The sequence below is a fragment of the Corvus hawaiiensis genome, chromosome 2 (assembly GCF_020740725.1).
Source record: "Corvus hawaiiensis isolate bCorHaw1 chromosome 2, bCorHaw1.pri.cur, whole genome shotgun sequence".
Taxonomy (NCBI): Eukaryota; Metazoa; Chordata; class Aves; order Passeriformes; family Corvidae; genus Corvus; species Corvus hawaiiensis.
Genome location: NC_063214.1, coordinates 94,442,028 through 94,462,037, shown reverse-complemented (window position 1 = coordinate 94,462,037; position 20,010 = coordinate 94,442,028). Strand labels below are relative to the sequence as shown.

Below are 20,010 nucleotides of genomic sequence, written 5' to 3'. Positions count from 1 at the left end.
GCACTTTGCCTGAAATCTTTCCTGTCCATACAGACATTAGCTCTCCCAGATGGCACACCATTAGAAAAGAGATCAGACAACTCCTTTGATCACACACAACACAGTCTGCCAGGATTCCATCGTGCTTGGAACGTCAGAAGCAAAAAAAAAAAGCAAACCCAAAACATTGGTGGCAAAGTACAAGTCCTACAATTGTAAGGGTTAGTGACAGTTTCTGCTGCACTGCTCTGTAAACACAAGCTTTCATCCCAAAAGAAAGGGATGAGACAGGCTGCAAAGACCTATATGCACAAGGGACCCCCGGCTCAGTTCTCCAGGGCCTTAGAGGGACTCCTGGCTCAGTTCTCCGGGGCATTGAGCCCTGAGCCTCAGAGCCAAGAAATGTGTTACGTGCTGATGTCCTCACCTCCCTGCCTTGCCTCATCTCACAGGGGCCAGGACATTCAGAGTTAAGGGAAGGTCAGATAAGTGTTAAGACCATCAGCCACAAGCAATGCCTGTTGCTGCTGGCCAGCATGCTCACGCTCTTTCAAGGTCCCCACGGACCAGGGACATTCAGGTCTAAGTCTCATTCATGTTTCTCTGATGGATAAATCTGTCCTGAGCATCTCTGGACAAACTCTGAATGGTGTAGTGTTGTAGGCAATCATCTTTCCTCACTTGGGTACTGCTTCAGAGACTGGGGGAATCTCATAATTTCCATTTTTAGACTCATTAATTCTAATAGTGTAATTTTAATGTTTCATTTACATATGCACAGTTATTTGTGATGCAGATTCACCCCAAGTGAGAGTGTGAAATGGCAGGGTAATGACAGGTTTCATGAAAATAAATCTTGGATACATTGACAGCCATTGAAGCATTAACATTTCAACAATATTAATTAGCTATATATAGACAGAATTTGATTGTAAACCACTAGAGCCTTCTTCTAAGGATGAACATCAAAATACCCATGCCAGGTGAAAAAGTTAATTTTGCTCCTTTTCACATACCCCTCTATTTTGTACTGGATTATATCAACTAGGATGTTGAGTGGTTACTGTACATGTAATAATACGCTGCAAGAGGAATGCAGGAGAGCATAACACTGACATAAGCATATTCGATGCTCCGTTTTACATTAAATGTTTGAAATTGAAGTTTCAAATATATCAACCACTCAAGAGAAAGGTCTAAGGTATCACTCTGATGGTGTGTGTTAGTTCTAGACCCTTGGCAAACACAAGTGTAAGGGCTCAAAACCCACCACTGCTTCTTCACTTCATCTTGCATAATAAAAGCAGCAAATTGCATAAAGCCATTAAATACCTGTAAGCTTTCACATAGATGTATTTTGTCTTTGCTCTGAAGCACCCTTGAGATTTAGAGCGTGCAGCTCTCCATGGTGGATTCAACATCTTCCTTCTTCAGTTAGAAAGAATCTTGCCCACAAAAAGATTTCCTATGTCCATGTCACCAGGCTCTCTATGTCCTTCTGTGCTCTCTTCTGTAGCTCCCACGCACCAGAGGTACTTTGGCTCAACCTTAGTAGATGTTCTCTCTGCTCTCTGTGTCCAGTCTCCAGCCACAAACTCCCCAAAAACTGGGCCAAACTGGTTCCACCCAGGTGCAATCAATCTGGTTTTCTAAGATGTGCCCAGCTGAATGGGTGCCCCCCAAGGTTTACATAGCCTCCTTTGTCATGCTTTGGAAGGCCACGGGCATGGCAGCAGGGAAGTTTGGATAGCTCCAAATGCCCTGAGGCATTCACTGCCACAGCAGATATACATTAACTGATCCCCCAAACCACGCATGCCAATTATCTTAGACACAAGGGGGCTTTGTGGTCTTACCTCGGCAAACAGAACCAGAGCTACGCTGCTAGAAGCCAGAACAAATAATAAAGCATTCTTCTTCCACAGAGTCGTCCCAGCTTTTCTTTGATCCTTTCTATAAAGAAGGAAACACAGGCTATTTGGGACACTGTTCTGTTTTTGTGCCCTGGGTAGTAGTACACAGGATTTCAAAAAGACAGAAAAATTTGGAAACATGACTGAACGGTAGCACATGGCATTTCTGGGTATTTTTATCTTAAAGTCTAATTTCTCTGAGATTAGCAGTGTTCCTGTCAATAAGAGAAAGCAATCCTTTTCTGGAAAAACAAACCTTTGTTGTACTTTCGTGTCTGCAGACATTTAGCTTATACACTACTTTTGCAGGATAGTGCCAGAAATAATAATAAGGTTTATTAATCTTATAATATTTTTCTCCTCTATCATTTTCTCTTATCTGCTCAAATGTTCTTATTAGAAATATGAATTTTTATGCTTAAGCAGTATCAAGTACTCAACCTTTCCTTTGAGCAAGTATTTGCTTATTCTGCAAGAGAAAGAAGGAGGACAGCAATTTCAAAAGGCTTTAAAACAGAAAAAAAGAGCAAGCCTTTTCACTTGAACTGTGCTTTTCCTTGCTGTGGCAGATTTAAGTCATGCTACATGTTATTTCAATAGGCTCCTTTTGTAATTGAAATATGTGTAGGAATATTGGTAAGACCATATATCCTCCAGTCATTTCAATATCAACCTGAGAACACCACAGAGTAAACTCCGTGGGGTACAAAGTGTCAGTGCTCAGTTCTTCTGTGGCATTTGTAGGTATTACCACCGGTTCTTGCTCTACCTCTGCTGGTGTGGTTCTAGACTGGAGCAGATTTTTTTTGACTGCCAAACACAATAAACCACACAGAAACCACAAGTGGAGTGCTCCTTCTCCACTACTACAACTGGGATTACTTTAGCCAGATGCATGAGGAGCCTTGCCACACAAGAAACATTTTCTGTTAGGGTTTTTTTATTATTTATATTCTGCGAAGGAATACAATCTTAACCAGCACACTATCCACTTTCCAATTCATGATAGGCTGACTGGGCAATCCAGGCAGGAACCAGGTGTGCTTTGGTTACCTGCATATGTTAATGCAGTCTGTCTGGTCAGAAAAATGCTCTAAAGAGATAAAAAAACTCTAAAAAAGAAATCAGAATGTTATACCATACGCATAAGTCAGCCATTTCCAAAGAAGGTGAGTCCTTGGAAAAATCCAAATCTAATTTGGAAGAATACTGTAAGGTAACTTTATTAAAAATTAAACTTTTTTTCTTTGAATAGCTTTTAAAATTTAGCATCTAAAGGCATGACTGGGATATTTTACTTGGGGTCCATTTTTTATTGGTTTTTTGTTGTTATTATTACTATTATTTTCAAGCATTAAAGCAAATGTTCCTGGCTTTTGCTGAAGAGCTTCTAAGACATCTGTGAATATCTACTCTGAGCTTAAGAAACAGCAATATACACCTCTGTAACTGAGTACTTATATCTTAACCTTGATGTGGACACAGGTAAGCACTCTGGGCTTGTTAACAGGGCTGTTCTGGGAGAGAAATGACATATCGTAAGGGTCTTGTTTCCTTGAAGACAGAGTGTCAAATTCTTTTGATGTGCTTACTTCAGGATTGCTCTTCCATAGCAGCAGCAAGAGAAAAAGGCTTCTGCTTTCTTCTCAGTTTAAAAATTTAAAGGAGAAGGAGTGCAGCTACATCTGCCTAAGCATCCCTGTCTCATCTACAAGCTGAGCATTAACCCAGATCAGTTGTCCCTCACAGCCTGGCTAGCCTTTTCATTGGCCAGCCTTAGTGTAAGGCAGCAAATGTCTTTCTGTGGCCCCTGGAGGGAGACCTGCCTTCTGTGCATCAGCTGGCTTGGCTCCCCATGGCCAGGAGCCGCTGCTAAAGGGTCACAGCTCTGAGCAACTCAGAGCATCAGGGTCTTATTGCCAGCAGGACCTCCAAGCACACAGGTTTCCTTTGCTCCATCATGACAGTGTTTGTAGGCACTTATTCCATGATGAAGAGGATAAGATACACCTGGACAGCCAAACAAAGAAGGCTACCAGCCTGTAATGTGGTTTGGTAAATCTAAACACACAGGAGTGCTTTGGACGTTGGTGATGTGTATCTACACCAGCTTTCTCATGCTGGGGTTCAGGTGAATTCCAACCATATATAACTTTCCCCCACCTCTCATCAGTACTACATGAAAATGGTCATCTCTTATTTTTCTAAAGTAAATTAAAAAGAAATAAAATTAGATTTCCCCTTTTTCCCCTTGCATGGCCTTATGGTCTGGTTTGGAAAGAGGGTTAGGTCTTCCAGGAGTGTTTTCCTGTTGCTGCAACAAGATGATAGATAATGAATGTGGTAGGAGCAGCTAAGTTACAGGGAAAAAATCACCTCTTGCCAGAAAGACCAGCATAGTTTGAACTGTCAGTTCATGGTTGTAAATAAATCTTTGCATTTCAGCCTTTGGAGCATTAACATAAATTGTTTCCAAATGCTCTAGACCTGCATGGCTCATGTCACTGGAGTTGCCAGACACAAATCTTCCGTCCTCAGGGGAAGAGAAATAAACAGATAGAAAATTCTCCATGTACACTGTTCTTCTGGAAAAATAGTCAGGTGGGAAAAACGTGTGTACATTTTGAAGGAAGAGCTTATGTTTCCTGTGCAGGTGGCTGGCACAACATACTGATCCAGGGGCACAGGTAGAGAGAGCCCCAGCACTATTGACCTAATTAAGTCAACAGCAAGTCCCCCTTTGGCATCTACAGGGGCTTAATTCTGTGTCTCCAAATACTGTTACAACAAGAGATCAGAACTTCACTGAATAAACTAAACAACTCCTACATGTTTTAGATATTTTCCCTTGGCCTCCTTCTCTCTCTTGCGCATGTGCACCTGCCCCTCTCAGCGCTCAACACCCCTAAGAAGAGTTGAAATAAGAGATGCACACAACATCATTTATTAGGCTTGCAGACATAGCTGAAAAAGCAGGCAAGGTCTGTTTTTTCAGCAGTCAAAAGTGTCATGGGATGGGAGAACATTGGATAATTTCTTAATGACATGATGAGACCTAATATTTATGAGTTAATATGATACCTTTAGGAATTGCTGCTAGTAAAATGACACTGAGCCAACATGGGAAGAAGATAAAATAAGCATAGAATTTAAATCAGTCTGCTAAATTTTTGGTAATTTTCCTGCCAATTCTTACGTCCTGGGAGACACAGTGTGGGTAGTACTAACATTTGCCATAAGCTGTAGCTTCTCTTTTGGGCATGCAACAGAAAGCTCTTTGCCTTTTGGAGATGTACTTGTTATGTCTGATGCTGTAGGAGGGAGACTGAATGGCAGAAAAAATCAATTTCTCCTTCATGATTATGTTGAGAGCAATCTGAAAAGAGCATAACTATAGAATGACTACAGTGATAAAATCTAAAGACCTTTTACCACAAAGAGGTGTAGTAATGATGAGCTCTGTCCCGCAACACTTTACAGTCAACAAGTATCAAACACAAGAGAAAGAAATAGATCAATGGCAAGGAGGTTGAATTGCAATTTGTGTCCATCCACAACTGTGCAAGCCTCCTGTTTTGTTTTGTTTTTTTTCCCTTAAAGCCCAAAACAATGGATAAAGCCTGCACAAAGCCAAACATGAGGGGATTTTATATAACAGGAATTGATGGACTGGCAATGTAAAGGACCATGTGTACAAAGTGACAGGCAAAAATATTGCTCAGTATGATTTCACATTTCTTGATTGTAAGACAACAGTGAAATTATTTGTTTGAAATTCCTGCTAGTATTTAGTACATAGGACCCATTATTACCTTACATTTAATTCTCCCTGGAGCAGAAAAAACCCTGTACAATATGCTCAAAATACCACATAGTAGATCATGAGATCCAGTCCAAGGCCTGGATTTAAACAGGTATGCTTCACCCTGAATTCCAGCTTACTGAACGAAACCACATGAACCTGAATTCCTATCTATAAGAGATATTTGATCCAAAATTGATCCCAGATCCAATGAAAGATTAACATAACTAAACCCAAAATGCAGATCTTGGAAAAATTCCTTTCTTTTCTTTCAGTTTCCCAAATCTCTAGAGTTGTTCCTTGAATCTCATCCAGAGCTGCCCCTGCAGTGTCTTCATAGAGCAGAGTTCATCCCTAAATCCATTTGAGTTGTGGAAATAAGGACTGCCTCTCACTGCTCAGGGTGAGGGGGACAATGCCCTGTGACAATCTTAGAGCACATTTAACTAGATCCCTTTCAGGATAGGAGGGCAGTGCCCAGGAATTTTCTGAAATAGCGGCAGCAACTGTAAAATAATTGCTGAATTATTTTGAATTGTTGAATTATTACATTATTATATGAATTGTGAAATAAATATATTACATAATGCTTGCCTCTGCTCCTGTGAAATGTACCCAGAAGACAATACAGCACTGAAGATGAAAAGTCCTCTGACCAAGAGACAGGAATGTCCACCTCTAAGGGAGCCGTCCTTCTTCCAGTCATAATGCACTTCTATATTTTACATTTAGCAGCCTTGGATGAAATGGTATAAACCTACAAAGGAATCACAGTCTGTAGCTTTTCTTTTACACATCATCATTGCAGAGAAATTTTTCACTCTTCAGTATTACACATCTACTTTTAATTCAGGACTAGAAAGAACTAATTCTGAGGAAGGGTGACAAATGCAAGGTCATAAGTGGTTTCTGCTCACACTTTAACTTAACAATAATGCACATTAAATGGGCAACAAAATCCCATCATTTGGAAAAAATATCTAGTAAAACCTGGTAAAAGTACAGATTTCTGTCATAAACAGACTATTTGAACAAAAGCTATCACTCCTCTCAAACTTAGTCATACATCTACACATACAACTCAGTGGACATTGGTCTGACTCCATTCATTTTGCTGAAATTACTCCAGAAGGAAATTAAGTCCTGTTTAGCTCCTTCCTGGGAAAGTCCAAACATATTATATAGGTTAGGGGTGTAAACAGGCTCAAAAGAGAGAGGAAAATCTATGATCATCTTTTAAAAGTTCTGGTAAAGCCTGCACCGCTACTTCAAGAGAAGACTAACTTGCTGAAGAAATGTCCCTTTTTATTGTCCCTGTTCTCCTGCTTTATACTTCCATTGCTGGCTCCTGCTGTTGGAAATGGGCTGGAGGGGAGCTTTGGGCAGTCATTGCACTTCTCTCTCCAGCCTGTCTTCTTACTCTCTGTCTTCTTATCAGTCCTGTGATCCTCTCTACTCCTTAAGGACAAAGTGCACTCTACATACTCCCAGCTCCCCTCTGGGATAAGAAAGTTAATTAGTTCCTAGACCATCTTTAAGGCCAAAGTAGTTGCACTGCTAGTCCTGGATTATCAGTAGCATAACGTGACCAGCTGCCAGGATTGTGCTTCCTCTAAGCACATTCTGGGGTTTGGTAGTTTGTCTCTCTTCTTTAGTAGTTACTTGGAATTCATAAGGCTTTCCAGCAGTTGAGACATCACTTACCTACTTCACACATGTAAAAGCACTCACCCCTCAGTCTGTGCTAGTCACCACAAAATTCAGCAGTTGACTGACCATTTAAAAAACAAAACGCTTTCTAGTCATCAGAATAAAGTTTGTCCATTCAGACAGCCCTAAAACCTTAATCACATCCCAGCTAGACAGAATGAAAGATAATAATAAAGACTGAAATCCTGGAGGAGAACTCAGGATTTCAGAATGTCCTATGGGTGGCTCCCGCTGCCAGAAGGAGAGGACAAACTCCAGAATCCAGTGACCTGTGCCAAGAACACTAAGCAAGTAACAACATTATGTTTAAAACTGAGAGCTGAAGTTGGCAATAGGACTGCAGCTGCTGTGAATGTCACTTGTGCATGAAAGACAGAGGTAGTCACTTAAGCTATTAGTACTCAAAACATTTAAGGATTTATAGATCAGATATGGCTTAAAGAGGAGATGCAGCCTAGCAGGCAGTGAAGATCATGCAGTCCAGGTGGCATGTACTTTCTGCTTGGGAAATTCCCTTTCCTAAGCAGGCAGCTATGCCCTGCTCCAGCTGTAACCTCCAAACAAATTTCAGGTGTAACACATGCTGCAAGCCTCAGGTTAAGAAAGAAGGTGATGATTCTAATGAAACCCAAAATAAATTGTCCCAGGCAATAATAAATATTCATGCAGTTTATCAAAGGCATTCGTGTCATCCCTGCTTGTGTGTGCATCCAGAAAATGAGAGAGACGTAACAAAACCTGGGGAGCAAACAGTGATTGTCCCTTATTCAGACAAGCTGAAACATCATAAACAGTTTCTTCCCTTTTCTCTTCCATAATCATTGTTTGACATTTGTCTGAGCCAGGACACCTAGCTCCCATTTGTGTCCCAATACAGTACAGCTGTTAGATAACTCGTCTGGTTGCATCAGAGGAGAATCAGACACAGAGTCACTGACCCTACACCTCCTGTGCACATAGTCCCATGCACGAGCAGAGATGGAGGGTCAGTGTCTGCCTGTGGGAGAATGATTGCTAGACACTGGCTTACTGAGAATGCAGAGAAGGAAGGTGCAGAAGCATATAACTGTGGTGCCTGATAGGCTGCCTGTGACTGAAGTCTACAAGCAATGTAAACCTTTCTCTTGCCTTATGCAGGAGATGTTGCTTCTGAAGATTAGCTGGCTCATCCTCTTAATGGACTTGACTCCCTCCATCCCCTAGGCAGACACCTTCTTTTTTCAGACCTATAGGTCAAATTCCATTCACAAATCCCACGGGAGTTCTTCAGACTCAGGGTTTACTCCTCCCCCTCATTTCTAACACTAGGTCTGGCCAAAGATGGATCAGCAAAAGGCTGAATTAGATGGGCTGTTTTCGTTGCCCTGCACCGCAAAATTTATAGTCCTGTTCCTTCCTATTGTGTTCATTTATTTGACTGAAAGTTGGATTAAAACTGAGGTACAAAGTGATAAACCAGAATTGATGAACCTTTCCTGGGGGATTGGGTCAAGTGTAGCTCAGTCTGACATGTGCCTGTTCCTGTCCTTGTAGCTGGACTCCAGACACCAACATGACTGAACGCTTTGACTGCGACTACTGCAAAGAGTCTCTGTTTGGTAAGAAGTACATCCTGAAGGAGGACAGCCCCTACTGTGTTAAATGCTATGAAAATCTTTATTCCAACACCTGCGAGGAATGCAAAAAACCTATTGGTGCTGACTGCAAGGTATGTCAGATTTGTGTCTTGTTATAGAAATCTTGGCAGAGCAGCCTGGATACAGAGCTCTGAGATCTGTAAGGATCCAGCCTAACAGCTACACATGGGTTTCTTTTGATGGGAGAGCATGTTTTCTGGACCCCTGTATCTGTTCTGTACTGTTTTACTTGGCAAACCCTTCTTTACCAGGCATGGTAATAGAAATATGTTCCTGTAAAGCACAGAAAGATCTGAGGCTCTGATGTAAGAAATTCTCTGCAACTCGTTGGGAGAGCCTGTCCTCAGGGCCAGCTGGGATCTGGAAGGATGGCAGAAGCTGGTTTTGCCTACCTTTGGGTCAGAGGGAGCTAAGCCACTGCTGGCTTTGCAGTGACCACACTTCTGTTGTCGTTAAGAGACAAGACACACTCAAGACAAGGTGCCAACCTGGAGATCACAGAAGTCTAGATAATGCTGACCCAAGCAATAAATCAGATAGAGTTAGAAAAATTTGCCTTTTAAGTACAGAATTACGATAGTGGAATCTAATTAAAGAATGGGATGGACAGAGCAGATGCCTTGCTAGCTTGAGTTGTGCACTGCTACAACACTTGGAAACACCTCCCTGGTACAGATCAGGTGTGACCATGTGCATTTCTTTTAAATTAATCAAAACAACTGGAGTTCATGCCAGTTTCATCCTGCCCGATGAAGACAGGGGAGCCATCCAGTGAATTGTCTGTTGGACTACTACCAACAGACTTCATCTGATATATACCCCTCTTGCACAAAACTGACTTGTTCAAAGCTGGGCAAGATTTTCACTGAAAGAGTGAGATTGTGGTAGAACTGCAATTTGTATTGCATGGCCATAGGATTCTTCACTGACCCAAGGGGATCTGATTTTTGATTTCCCACTGCTGATCCATACCTCTAGAAGCACCAATTAACTCCTAATAGTGATACTACCACTCAATTACTAGTTCAGAGATATAAAAATATATGCTTACTCAGATTGGAAACAAGAAATGTCTCACACCTTCCAAATCAATATACAACACCCTATTGGCAAATCAGTAGGAAAGTCCCTTTCAGAAGCCTTAAAAAGGTAAAAATGTTTCACCATTAAGACAGGGAACTGGCAATAATCTGTAAGAAGGTCTAAAATTGCCAGCTTTCCTACAGCTCATAAATATTCAGGTTAGAGAAGAGATACAGCTGGCCTGGCCTGACCTGAAAAAGCAAAATATTTCTGCCCCGTTCCAGAATGTGCTTTTGTTTTAAGGTCTCTTTCTAATCTCCTGAGAAGATATTTCCATGTGTTGATAGTCAAGAATTTAAAAACTTGGACCAGCTTCAACAAATCTCGGTCAAAGTATTCAGGAATTAATCAGGCTGAACTTTTCAACCCAGATTTATGTATTTAGGGAGTGTGGGTGTTATCTGATATACTGCTTTTCTTTACTTTAAAGTGAGACACACTCTAATATCAGAAAAAATAGAAAAAATAGAAAAAAAAGAAAAAGCCCCAACTGTCTGCAATCTAAGAATATTTTATATATGTAAAGAACCAGAACTATATGTGGAAAACACATCTAAGAGACAGTAAACAAAGATTTCTTAAAGTGCTATAAAGTGTGCCAGAAACAAACATGTACTTTTTTGTTTCTGTGACTGCTATTTGTGCCTGTCCATGCTTTATGCTGTAGCTTTTGAAGCTGTTGACCAATTTTAAGCAAATTCTGACAGATGGATAAAAGTTGAAACCTAAATTCCTACAAGTTTTCTGAAAAAAAACCCCCGTGCTTAGTAGAAAAAGAGATCCTATGAATGTTCTGAGATGAAAACTAGAGCAGTTTTTCAATGACAGTAATAGACTCTAGAGGACACATTTGAGAGAGCCCTTACAAGTGCCTCAGACTCCAGATGAGTATCGAACGCAGTGTGTGCACTGTGTGACTGAGTGTAATTCTGCCATGAAACCGTCACAAGAAATCAGGTTTCTTCTCATTAAACTGTACGGATACATAGCTATATAAATAGACAAGAAATAGAACACATACATATATGTATGTATTTACTTTTTCACCTGAACAAAGGAGATAAATTGTACTATGTTTGGGAATGAGACCAGTGTGTCTACTGCATGTATGAAACGGACTCCAATTTGTTTGTGTGCTCGACATAACCTAAAAATGTAACATTTGGAAGAAAAAACCTAATGGAGTGACAGTGTCATGGGAAAAGGTCACATCCAGGCCTCTGCATCTGGCAGTGGTGTCCACACTTACATCCACATTACAACCTGAGAAGTTCCATGTAGCTCTCACATCAGATTTTCCTTTGCAAGTACTTTCTTGGCCATCATTGTTTCTCTACACTGAGAAAATCTGCCCTGAGAACCAGATGCTCTTAATTTCCTTCTTTCCCACCCTCCCAATTACAATCAACCCTTCTATCACTGACAGGGTTACACCCAAGTGATACCACAGGTGCTGAGAACTGGACAGCCATTTCACTGTCTCTGACACTACTGTAGCGCATCAGCAGTGGTGCACAGCATCAGTTTACCTGAGTTGAGCTTAAGCCTACTCAGACTCTGGTAAATACTCGAATTCTGACAGCACTGGACTGTGAGAGGATGAAATTGATGCCAGATTTTCACATTGTGTTTTAGCTATAGCACAGAGACCCCACAAGGCAACAATGCTGTGGAGAAACATTCCTTGAATTCAAGTCAGGGGAGAATTTCTTCCAATATCTTTCTAGTTTTTAAGGTAGTTTATGGGTAACTGTGATTGTAACTGAGTAGTAACTAATTTGTTCTTTATTTTAAAAGAACAAGTCTCTTCCACCAAAAAATCCTGGAATGTTAATGTGTGTCTGAATTACACCTTTGGGCACAGGCCATTTCATTAACTGTAAGCTATTCTGGCTGATGTTCATGAAACTTTCACAGACCAATTAAAAGCTTCATATACTGAGCGGTAGGAGGCACCAGCAGGCAGTATGAAAACATGGTGCCATTTCTCTCACACCTATTACACATTATCCATATGCCAACGGGTTATAGGAGAAATTTACTTTTTCTAGGAAAAATTGGCATTTTATTGGCTAAGTTGCTGGTGAATGCTCACCACACCTACAGTTTCATGCTTCTTTCTGGAAATCCATCCATCATGTACCCATTTGCTTAACTGCTGAAGGGTTACTTTTGGTGGACTTTGGCTTTTTTAATACTTTCCTTGCAGATCCTATGCTATAGAAACCATTCCAAATGCAGGAAATTCCTACAGTAATCCTGTGTTTAATGTAGTCCACAAGTTGCCCTTGGCAGGCAGAAGGGCATGAAAACTCTCTCTGTGAAATGTGAAAATTAAATTATAAGTGGATTGTGACATAAAGCTACTGTGTCAGCATGCAGGCCAAAAATTGCTCAAAAGGATCAGTCTCACACATAAACTAAACAAAAAAATAAAACCTCCAGTAAGGAGGATCAGGAAAGGGTTAAAGTAATTATTTTTCTCATTTTTAATGTTTAAACCCTGTCCTGCCACACAACACTTTTTCAGCTCATTACTGAATCTCAGACTAATTGTTGTAAAGTGAAATGGTGAAAGAAGTGGATATCTTAACATCTTCTCATACACATAAGGGGCTGAGTCCAGCACAATATCGCTCATTTTTACCTTTTCTCAACATGCTTTTGATGGGTATGTTCCAGTCTAACATACTTAAGTGTTTTGTTACAGGGTGTGTGTAGCTAAAATCTGCACAGCATTTAGTTGGCATAGCCCATTTCCTACATTCAACCTTCTGAAAAGACCATTGTGGCAGGCAAAAAAAGCCTAATGTAGTCTTCATTCATGAACAACATATACATTTACTGTTCTGGCAATAAGCTTTCTCATCTCCTTCTTCCTACTGGGTTCCTGTTGAAACCCAGTTCAAGAGAAATGGTACTGCATAATGGCTTCAGCTTACTTAGACTTAAAAAGCCTGAGGAGAAGACAATATAAATGCAGGGTATTAGGAGCCCAAGCTTAACCAAGCTACCTGATAACCCTAGTCTAAGGGAGTCTTCTGGGTTTTTTTAAAAAACCACACTTTTCTAAGACACATGCAGTCCCACCCTAGAGGCCAAATAAACAGTGCTGGAGCAAAACTATACAGAACTATGGAGAAGCTGTAAAACATGATCTTGCCAGTGTTAACAGTTATCTTGTCAAAGTTTTCTTTGTGAGTGACATAAAGAAAATAAGTGAAAATACAACAGCAATTAGTTGTATATCACTTGTACTTTCTGCTGGAACAGATTTATTTGGGCTACAGTCAGTTAGCATAAACTAGAATTCACATGCCTAGACTAATGTTCTTTCAGCTTAACAGAGGAGCAGCCTGATATTCAGAAAGCTTTAAGTCAGTTTTTGCACATTTTTCCAGTGTAGAATCTGCTCCAGATCAATACATCCACATCTTATGGACAAGCCAAAGGCTCCAGTAACACATACAACATGCTGAAGTAGACCAAACCTCCTCTTCAGTGACCTTAGAACACTCAGGATGCATAAATGGTTTAATCAGTACCTTGGACTTCCTTGCTCTCAGATGTGACAGATTCAGAGAGAGAAAGCAATATCCATTTCATCAGTCTAATATTCTACTGACAAAGCCAGACATCTTAGACTCTCTCTACATTCAATGACAATAGTAGTTGTAGTAATACAGAGTAGCTAAAGATTATTCAATCCACTTTTTATCTTGGGTACTTTTTGTTGTAGTTGTGCTTCATCACTTCATCGTGATGAAATATCTGCTGCTGTCACCTACCCAGCTACTGCTTGTAAAATCTTGCCATCGTAACTGACTCAGGAATCAAATCTTTCATTATTGACACCTAATCTTTGTCTTCATTACTCCTCTTCTAAAAGGCATGCACCTTCTTCAGGGTATAATTTCATTGATAAAATAAGCAGCCATCAGCGCATTAATTTTGGATATTAAAAAAATAGCTTGCTGAAAATTGCAAAAACAGAAAAAGGCAGCAAGTGAGGAAAAGTACTTGAATACATCATGTTACAAGAGAAAGACAATCGCATCTGTTGTTCTACTTTCTAGAAGGCAAATTTCACATTTTGGAAAACACTGTTGGCTGTATATCGTATTTTTCTGCTGAAAATATAATATGAAATCAGATTTAGGCTATTCAATTTCACTTAAAGAGAAGAAATAGATTGTAAATAACTTCCAAAGAAGATTGGTTTGAATTTGCTATTAGAAAAGATTAAAATTTTACAGTGAGAAATTCATGCTGTTTCAAAAGGAAGTAGCTGAAATTGTTAGATGAGCTGAATAAACAACTGTCTGAAAGTTGTAAATTAGAAGTCTTAGATATTCTGTCACAGAATGCAATCTCAGAGATGAAAAATACATTGGGTATCAACTGTTACTCACAATAATTCAAAAAAATTTAGGTGAGTAGCACAGATATCCAAACAAAAATGCTTAATTGCATGGTCAAATTCCGACAGAAATTAGTACAGTTTAACATGCTACCATATATCAGCTGACCTAGATGAAACTATTTCAGTGTTTCCTGCTAGCTATTCATGGGAACAAGGCTCCCAAAGACACAATGTTATTTTAGGTTAGCCTAAATCTGTGGTATCTTTTGTTTGCTCTGGGCTAAGATTGCCCATTTGGAGTTACCTGTGACTGTACTGACTGACACAGCACAGCTTAGGCCAGTTCAGGTACGAACCCTTTGAGATGCTTTACAAGACTAAAAAATCTGATGTTCTGCCACTCACTCTTTTCCTTCAGTTAATCCAATTTGTTTAGTGCCTGCAATGAATACACAGTAGATCTTGAGCTAGAACCTGAGAAGTTATTTCTGCTGAGTTTTTATACTCCCTATTCATGACAATTCTAGCCTTGCACACTTCCAACCCAAACCAGAGCCTATATATTTTGGGGAAGACACTGTTTCTTGGAATCATCCAAGCTCTATTTTGTTTGAAGTCCAAAGACACTGTTAACTGTTACATGATTAGGCCACCTTAAAATTTAAATTTTAAAAAGCACAGTCACAATTTTGGTCACAATTTTGAGAAGGATTGTTCCTTTTAAATAATAAAAGGAGTTACTGTGGAGAGTATTTTAAATACTTACATGCCCACACTAATCCCTTGGACAGTATTCTGGATCCCTGGATGCAGGTACAATGTGGTCTTGCATTTTTCAGACCCATCCACATCTGAAATATAGGTAAACCAGAACACAAGAGTCAGTAAAAATTTGTTGCAGTGAAAAAAACCCCAAAGAGATCAGACTTATTCCACCCTTGGTATAAATCTGTCGAAAAAATACCAGAATGCAATTGGGAAAAAACGGTTTCTGTTCAGGAGTAAATATCTATGGAATGAACCAGGAATCAGCAATAGTTAAACCAAACAGGGGAAGTCAATCACACCTGTAAGGTTAACAGGCTTTAATCTGATTCAAAAGTGGGACTTTATTCCCAAAGGAAATACCTAAATGAAACTAGCTGTTCCTCTGTCACAAGAAAGGTTACCTTGAGCTGAAAAAGGGTTGATAGTTGTCATGAGCTGCTCTTGGTTATCACAGCAACGTAAGTTCACCTTCGTTGGAACATTTGTTTTCTTGAGCAGTGCAAATTAGCCCCAGCTCTTCCCTGCAGTTCAGATTTGGATGTGTTTGCATTCTCTGAGCTTCCAGTTGTGCAAACTATTCATTCCACTTACTCTGTGGTTTTGGATTTCTATAGGATCTGTCTTACAAGGACCGCCACTGGCATGAAACCTGCTTCCACTGCTTCCAGTGCAAGAATTCACTGGTGGACAAACCTTTCGCTGCAAAAGAGGAATATCTGCTTTGTACTGACTGCTACTCCAATAAATACTCTTCCAAATGCAATGAATGCAAGAAGACTATTATGCCAGGTTAGGATGCTCACTTTTTGGACTAAATATCAAGCCCAAATTCAGCAATATTTGTGAGAAATGTTTTTTCTTGACTATCTCTGCTTAGTCATGGTGAACTGCATAAAAAACTGGTGATGGCGCATTCTAGGCCACTTCCATGACCAGAACATGTAATATTCATAATGGCTCATGGCAGAACTTGCATTCATGTGAAACTTTTTGTGTGATTACTCTAAATTTAGCTTCTCTCAGACAACTGAAAAATTGGCCAAAGTGCCTCTGAGGCCTTTCTTGAGTACAAAGATGTGAAGAACTAGGAAAGAGCTATTTTTTTTTTTTCAACATGAAACATGAGGTTATAGTAATAGATTGTTAAAATTTCATCTTCTCATTCAATACTATAGCATTCTGTGAGATTTGAGGGCTTTAAAGTTGAAGTGCTATCAGTGCAGAAATAAAATATTAAAAGGCAACTTGTAGAATCCTCATCCACACTCCATAATGATTACTAGTTACGTTGTCAGCTAGTTCTGACATTGGTTGTCTTAGATAAGAGGAGAAAACCACTTTATTTTTTAAACATTTTATTCCTGGGGTGTAAAAATGAAGTTTGATGATGAAATAGGACTGCAATATTTAAAAGCAGATGACCCTATCTATTCATGACCGAGTTTAGGCATCTCCTGTTGTTCCATGTGCATCCCTTTTGCTGACACAGGAATAAAAACTGACATACTTGGGAATAGCCAGTGCTAGTTTTAAAGCTGGAACTATATGACACAGAAAGTCCACTCACATCCCAGAAAGCCAGTTGTATCCTGGGCTGCAACCAAAGCAGCATGGGCAGCAGGACAAGGGAGGTGATTCTGCCCCTTAACTTTGCTCTCAAGAGATGCTCACCTGCATCCAGCTCTGGGGACCCCAACACAAAAAGAACATGGAACTGTTGGAGGAGTCCAGAGGAGGGCCACAAAGAGGGCTGGAGTACTTCTCTTATAAAGACAAGCTGAGAGAGTTGGGATTGTTCAGCCTGAAGAAGAGAAGGCTCTGGGGAAACCTGATTGCAGTCTTTCAGTACTGAAAGGGGACCTATAACATAGACAGGGACAAACTTTTCAGCAGGGCCTGTTGCAATAGAACAAAGCATAGTGGTTTTAAAGTAAAAGAGAGTGGATTTAGATTAGATATAAGGAATAAGTTTTCTACAATGAGGGTGGTAAGGTAAAACACTGGAACAGGTTGCCCAGAGAGGCGGTGGATGCTCCATGCCTGGAAAAATTCAAGGACAGTTTGGATGGGGTTCTGAGCAACCTGATCAAGTTAAAGATGTCCCTTCTTATTGTGGGGGCTTGGACTAAATGATCTTTAAAAGTTCCTTTCAACCCAAACTATTCTGTGAGTGTATGATTCTATAATTTTATGTGTATATATTTTTAATACTGTTTGTCAGATTCATCGCCGTTATCAGTGATTTACTGAATGGATCTCTTTTTGTCTATTATGGCAGCTATACATTGATACATAGTAATGGAGGCTGGATTCAGTGACACAGAGAATCCCTTCTTCTCTTATAACCCAAAAGAGAAGAAATTAATTTTTGTAAGCTTTACAACTACCTGCTGGTCTTTAGCTGTTTACCCAAGATAGCTAAGATGTCACCATATTGGAAGAGCTCAGCGTGTTTTTCCTACTTACACAGCACACCACGGTAGTACAGAAGCTACACCAGAGGAACATGGTCACCAATGGAGGCATACTCTTTTTGAAAGAACCAGCAAGTGACAGGATACCCTTTGTGGAGACTGTTAATGCTAAATTTGCCCTTTGCTTTGAGCCACTAAATGTACCACGTAGATTTAATGAAACTTTATCATGATGTGCCCATTTAAGTTGATTACAAGCTTAGTCTTTCAGTCCTTCTGCAAACATGACTCACGCTGACTTCACTCTAGCAGCTAACAAACAGGGCTCTGCCTGCTTTGAGTTTCAGTGACAACACCATCCCAAAGACAGCACAGCTGAAAATTTGAAAATAAAACTCTAGACTACCAAAAAAAATCATCTACATCTCCTTTTTCCAGAATATTATTCTTTCAAGGACTGATTTATTTGCTCCTTGGCATGATATAGGAGGTTACCAGCATAGAGAGGACATAATTTTTAGAAGGTGTCTGTTAATAAAATGGAACAGAAATATTCAAGAATGTAAGCATCAGAAAGAAAGATAATTAGCAGTTCACTTACTACTGATGCAAGTGAATTTAAAACAAAAACCAACACCAAATAAATCCTGAACTATGCCTCTCAGCAGAATTTAATGAGATCATAAAAGAAGAAAAATATGCAACTAGTAAACAAAGATGAATTAATGCTTGAGAAGGGGAGAAAAGGTAAAACTTCACCCTGCAGTCATAGGGGCGGGGAGAATTGGCATCAAAGGCATTAGTGTGGTTCTTCATCATCAGCCAACTCAACCAGCTTGTCAGTCTTCCAAGCATTTCACTTTGTTTTTGCTGTTACAGGCTCCAAGAGTGATGCAGAACTGTAGAAACAACATTTGTTTGTTTATCCTTCTGGCCAGTATTAAATATTCTGACTCCAACTGGTACATAGGAAGTCATACCATGTCCAAAGAAATTTATCCATATAATAGGGCATCTCCAGTTTCCTGGAAGGGCTCAGAGTCTACCTGCCGTACAGTAAACTGAATCTGCAAAGCACACTATCTGAACCCTAAAATCACATTCTAAAGAAGTGCATTAATTTACCAACTACCATACCACTTTTCTGCTATTCAATAAAGGACTGTCTAAAGATTTTTCTCCCTGCCACATTTCACCCATATTTTCAATACAACTGAAAACAGAGAGAAAGCTTCTTTCTTACTGCAAGTTTCAAGAGACAGAAAGACCTTTAGGATAGGTGCTGCTCAGCTGGAAACAATTGCAAACTTATAGTACACCTCAGTGAGAACAAGAAAAAGGCCCCCAAGCAGGTATGAAATAATCCTTTGTCTCAGACAGTAACTATATTTCATTGGGAAAGGGAGGTAAGATGCTTGCCAGGAATTGGATGCCCCATCCCTGGCAGTGTTCAAAGTCAGGTTGGATCAGGCTCTGAGAAAGAACCTGGTCTAGTGAGAGGTGTCCCTGTCCATGGCAGGGAGTTTAAAACTAGATGATCTTTAAGGTTTCTTCCAACCCAAATAATTCTATGAGTCTGTAATTAACCACGTACCTTGGTGCTATTTGAAAAAGAAACAAAACAGTTGTGGAATGAATGATGTCAATCTTTAATGAGGAATGGCCTTACTTCTGCTCAGCACTAACAGCAGCTTTTATTGGTGTCTCTCCAATTCCCTTGAATCTTCCAGTGCATTGGAATTCATTATTTGCCTAATAATACCACAAAAAGCTGTTCTAGGCTATAGCTATTTGCAATAAATGTTTCTCTTCTTTGCAGAAGAAGAACCACTTGCTCTCCAAAAACCTAAAATGGTACCAAATGTCATGCAAAGCTGTTAGGAACATTAAATGGCCTCTAGCTCATAGCTGCAATGCTTCTTGACTGACAGCCAGCTGCCAGGCAAACAAGAGCTACAAATTGCATCTATCTCATCCAGAAGTTCAGTTGATGCTCTGGTCTCATTACAGGTACGCGGAAGATGGAATACAAGGGCAACAGCTGGCACGAGACCTGCTTTATCTGCTACCGCTGCCAACAGCCTATTGGGACAAAGAGCTTCATCCCTAAGGACAATCAAAACTTTTGTGTACCCTGCTATGAAAAGCAGTTTGCCATGCAATGTGTCCAGTGCAAGAAGGTAGTGCTATTATTTTGCTTACCTGAAACCTAAGGGATTGAATTCCATCCCATTTTATATCCAAGTAGGTAAAATGTCTCATTTATGTATGTGTAAAAAGATTCAGAATTACCTGATTTTAAGAGATGATATAATTTCAGTTCTGGTTACTGGTAAGAGAA

The 20,010-nt window shown here is 40.0% G+C and overlaps 1 protein-coding gene across 6 annotated transcripts in view; it reads left to right on the top strand.

Moving 5' to 3' along the window:
- FHL2 (four and a half LIM domains 2) overlaps positions 1-20,010 on the top strand; it is a 54,470-nt gene that overhangs the window by 32,195 nt on the left and 2,265 nt on the right. For 4 of the 6 annotated variants that reach the window (XM_048326581.1, XM_048326591.1, XM_048326554.1 and 1 more), the window contains exons 2-4: positions 8,938-9,112; positions 15,870-16,044; positions 19,680-19,849. In XM_048326581.1, coding sequence (XP_048182538.1) covers positions 8,957-9,112; positions 15,870-16,044; positions 19,680-19,849 — 501 coding nt within the window. In that variant the 5' untranslated portion in view covers positions 8,938-8,956. The other 2 variants (XM_048326561.1, XM_048326570.1) reach the window with 2 other exon arrangements.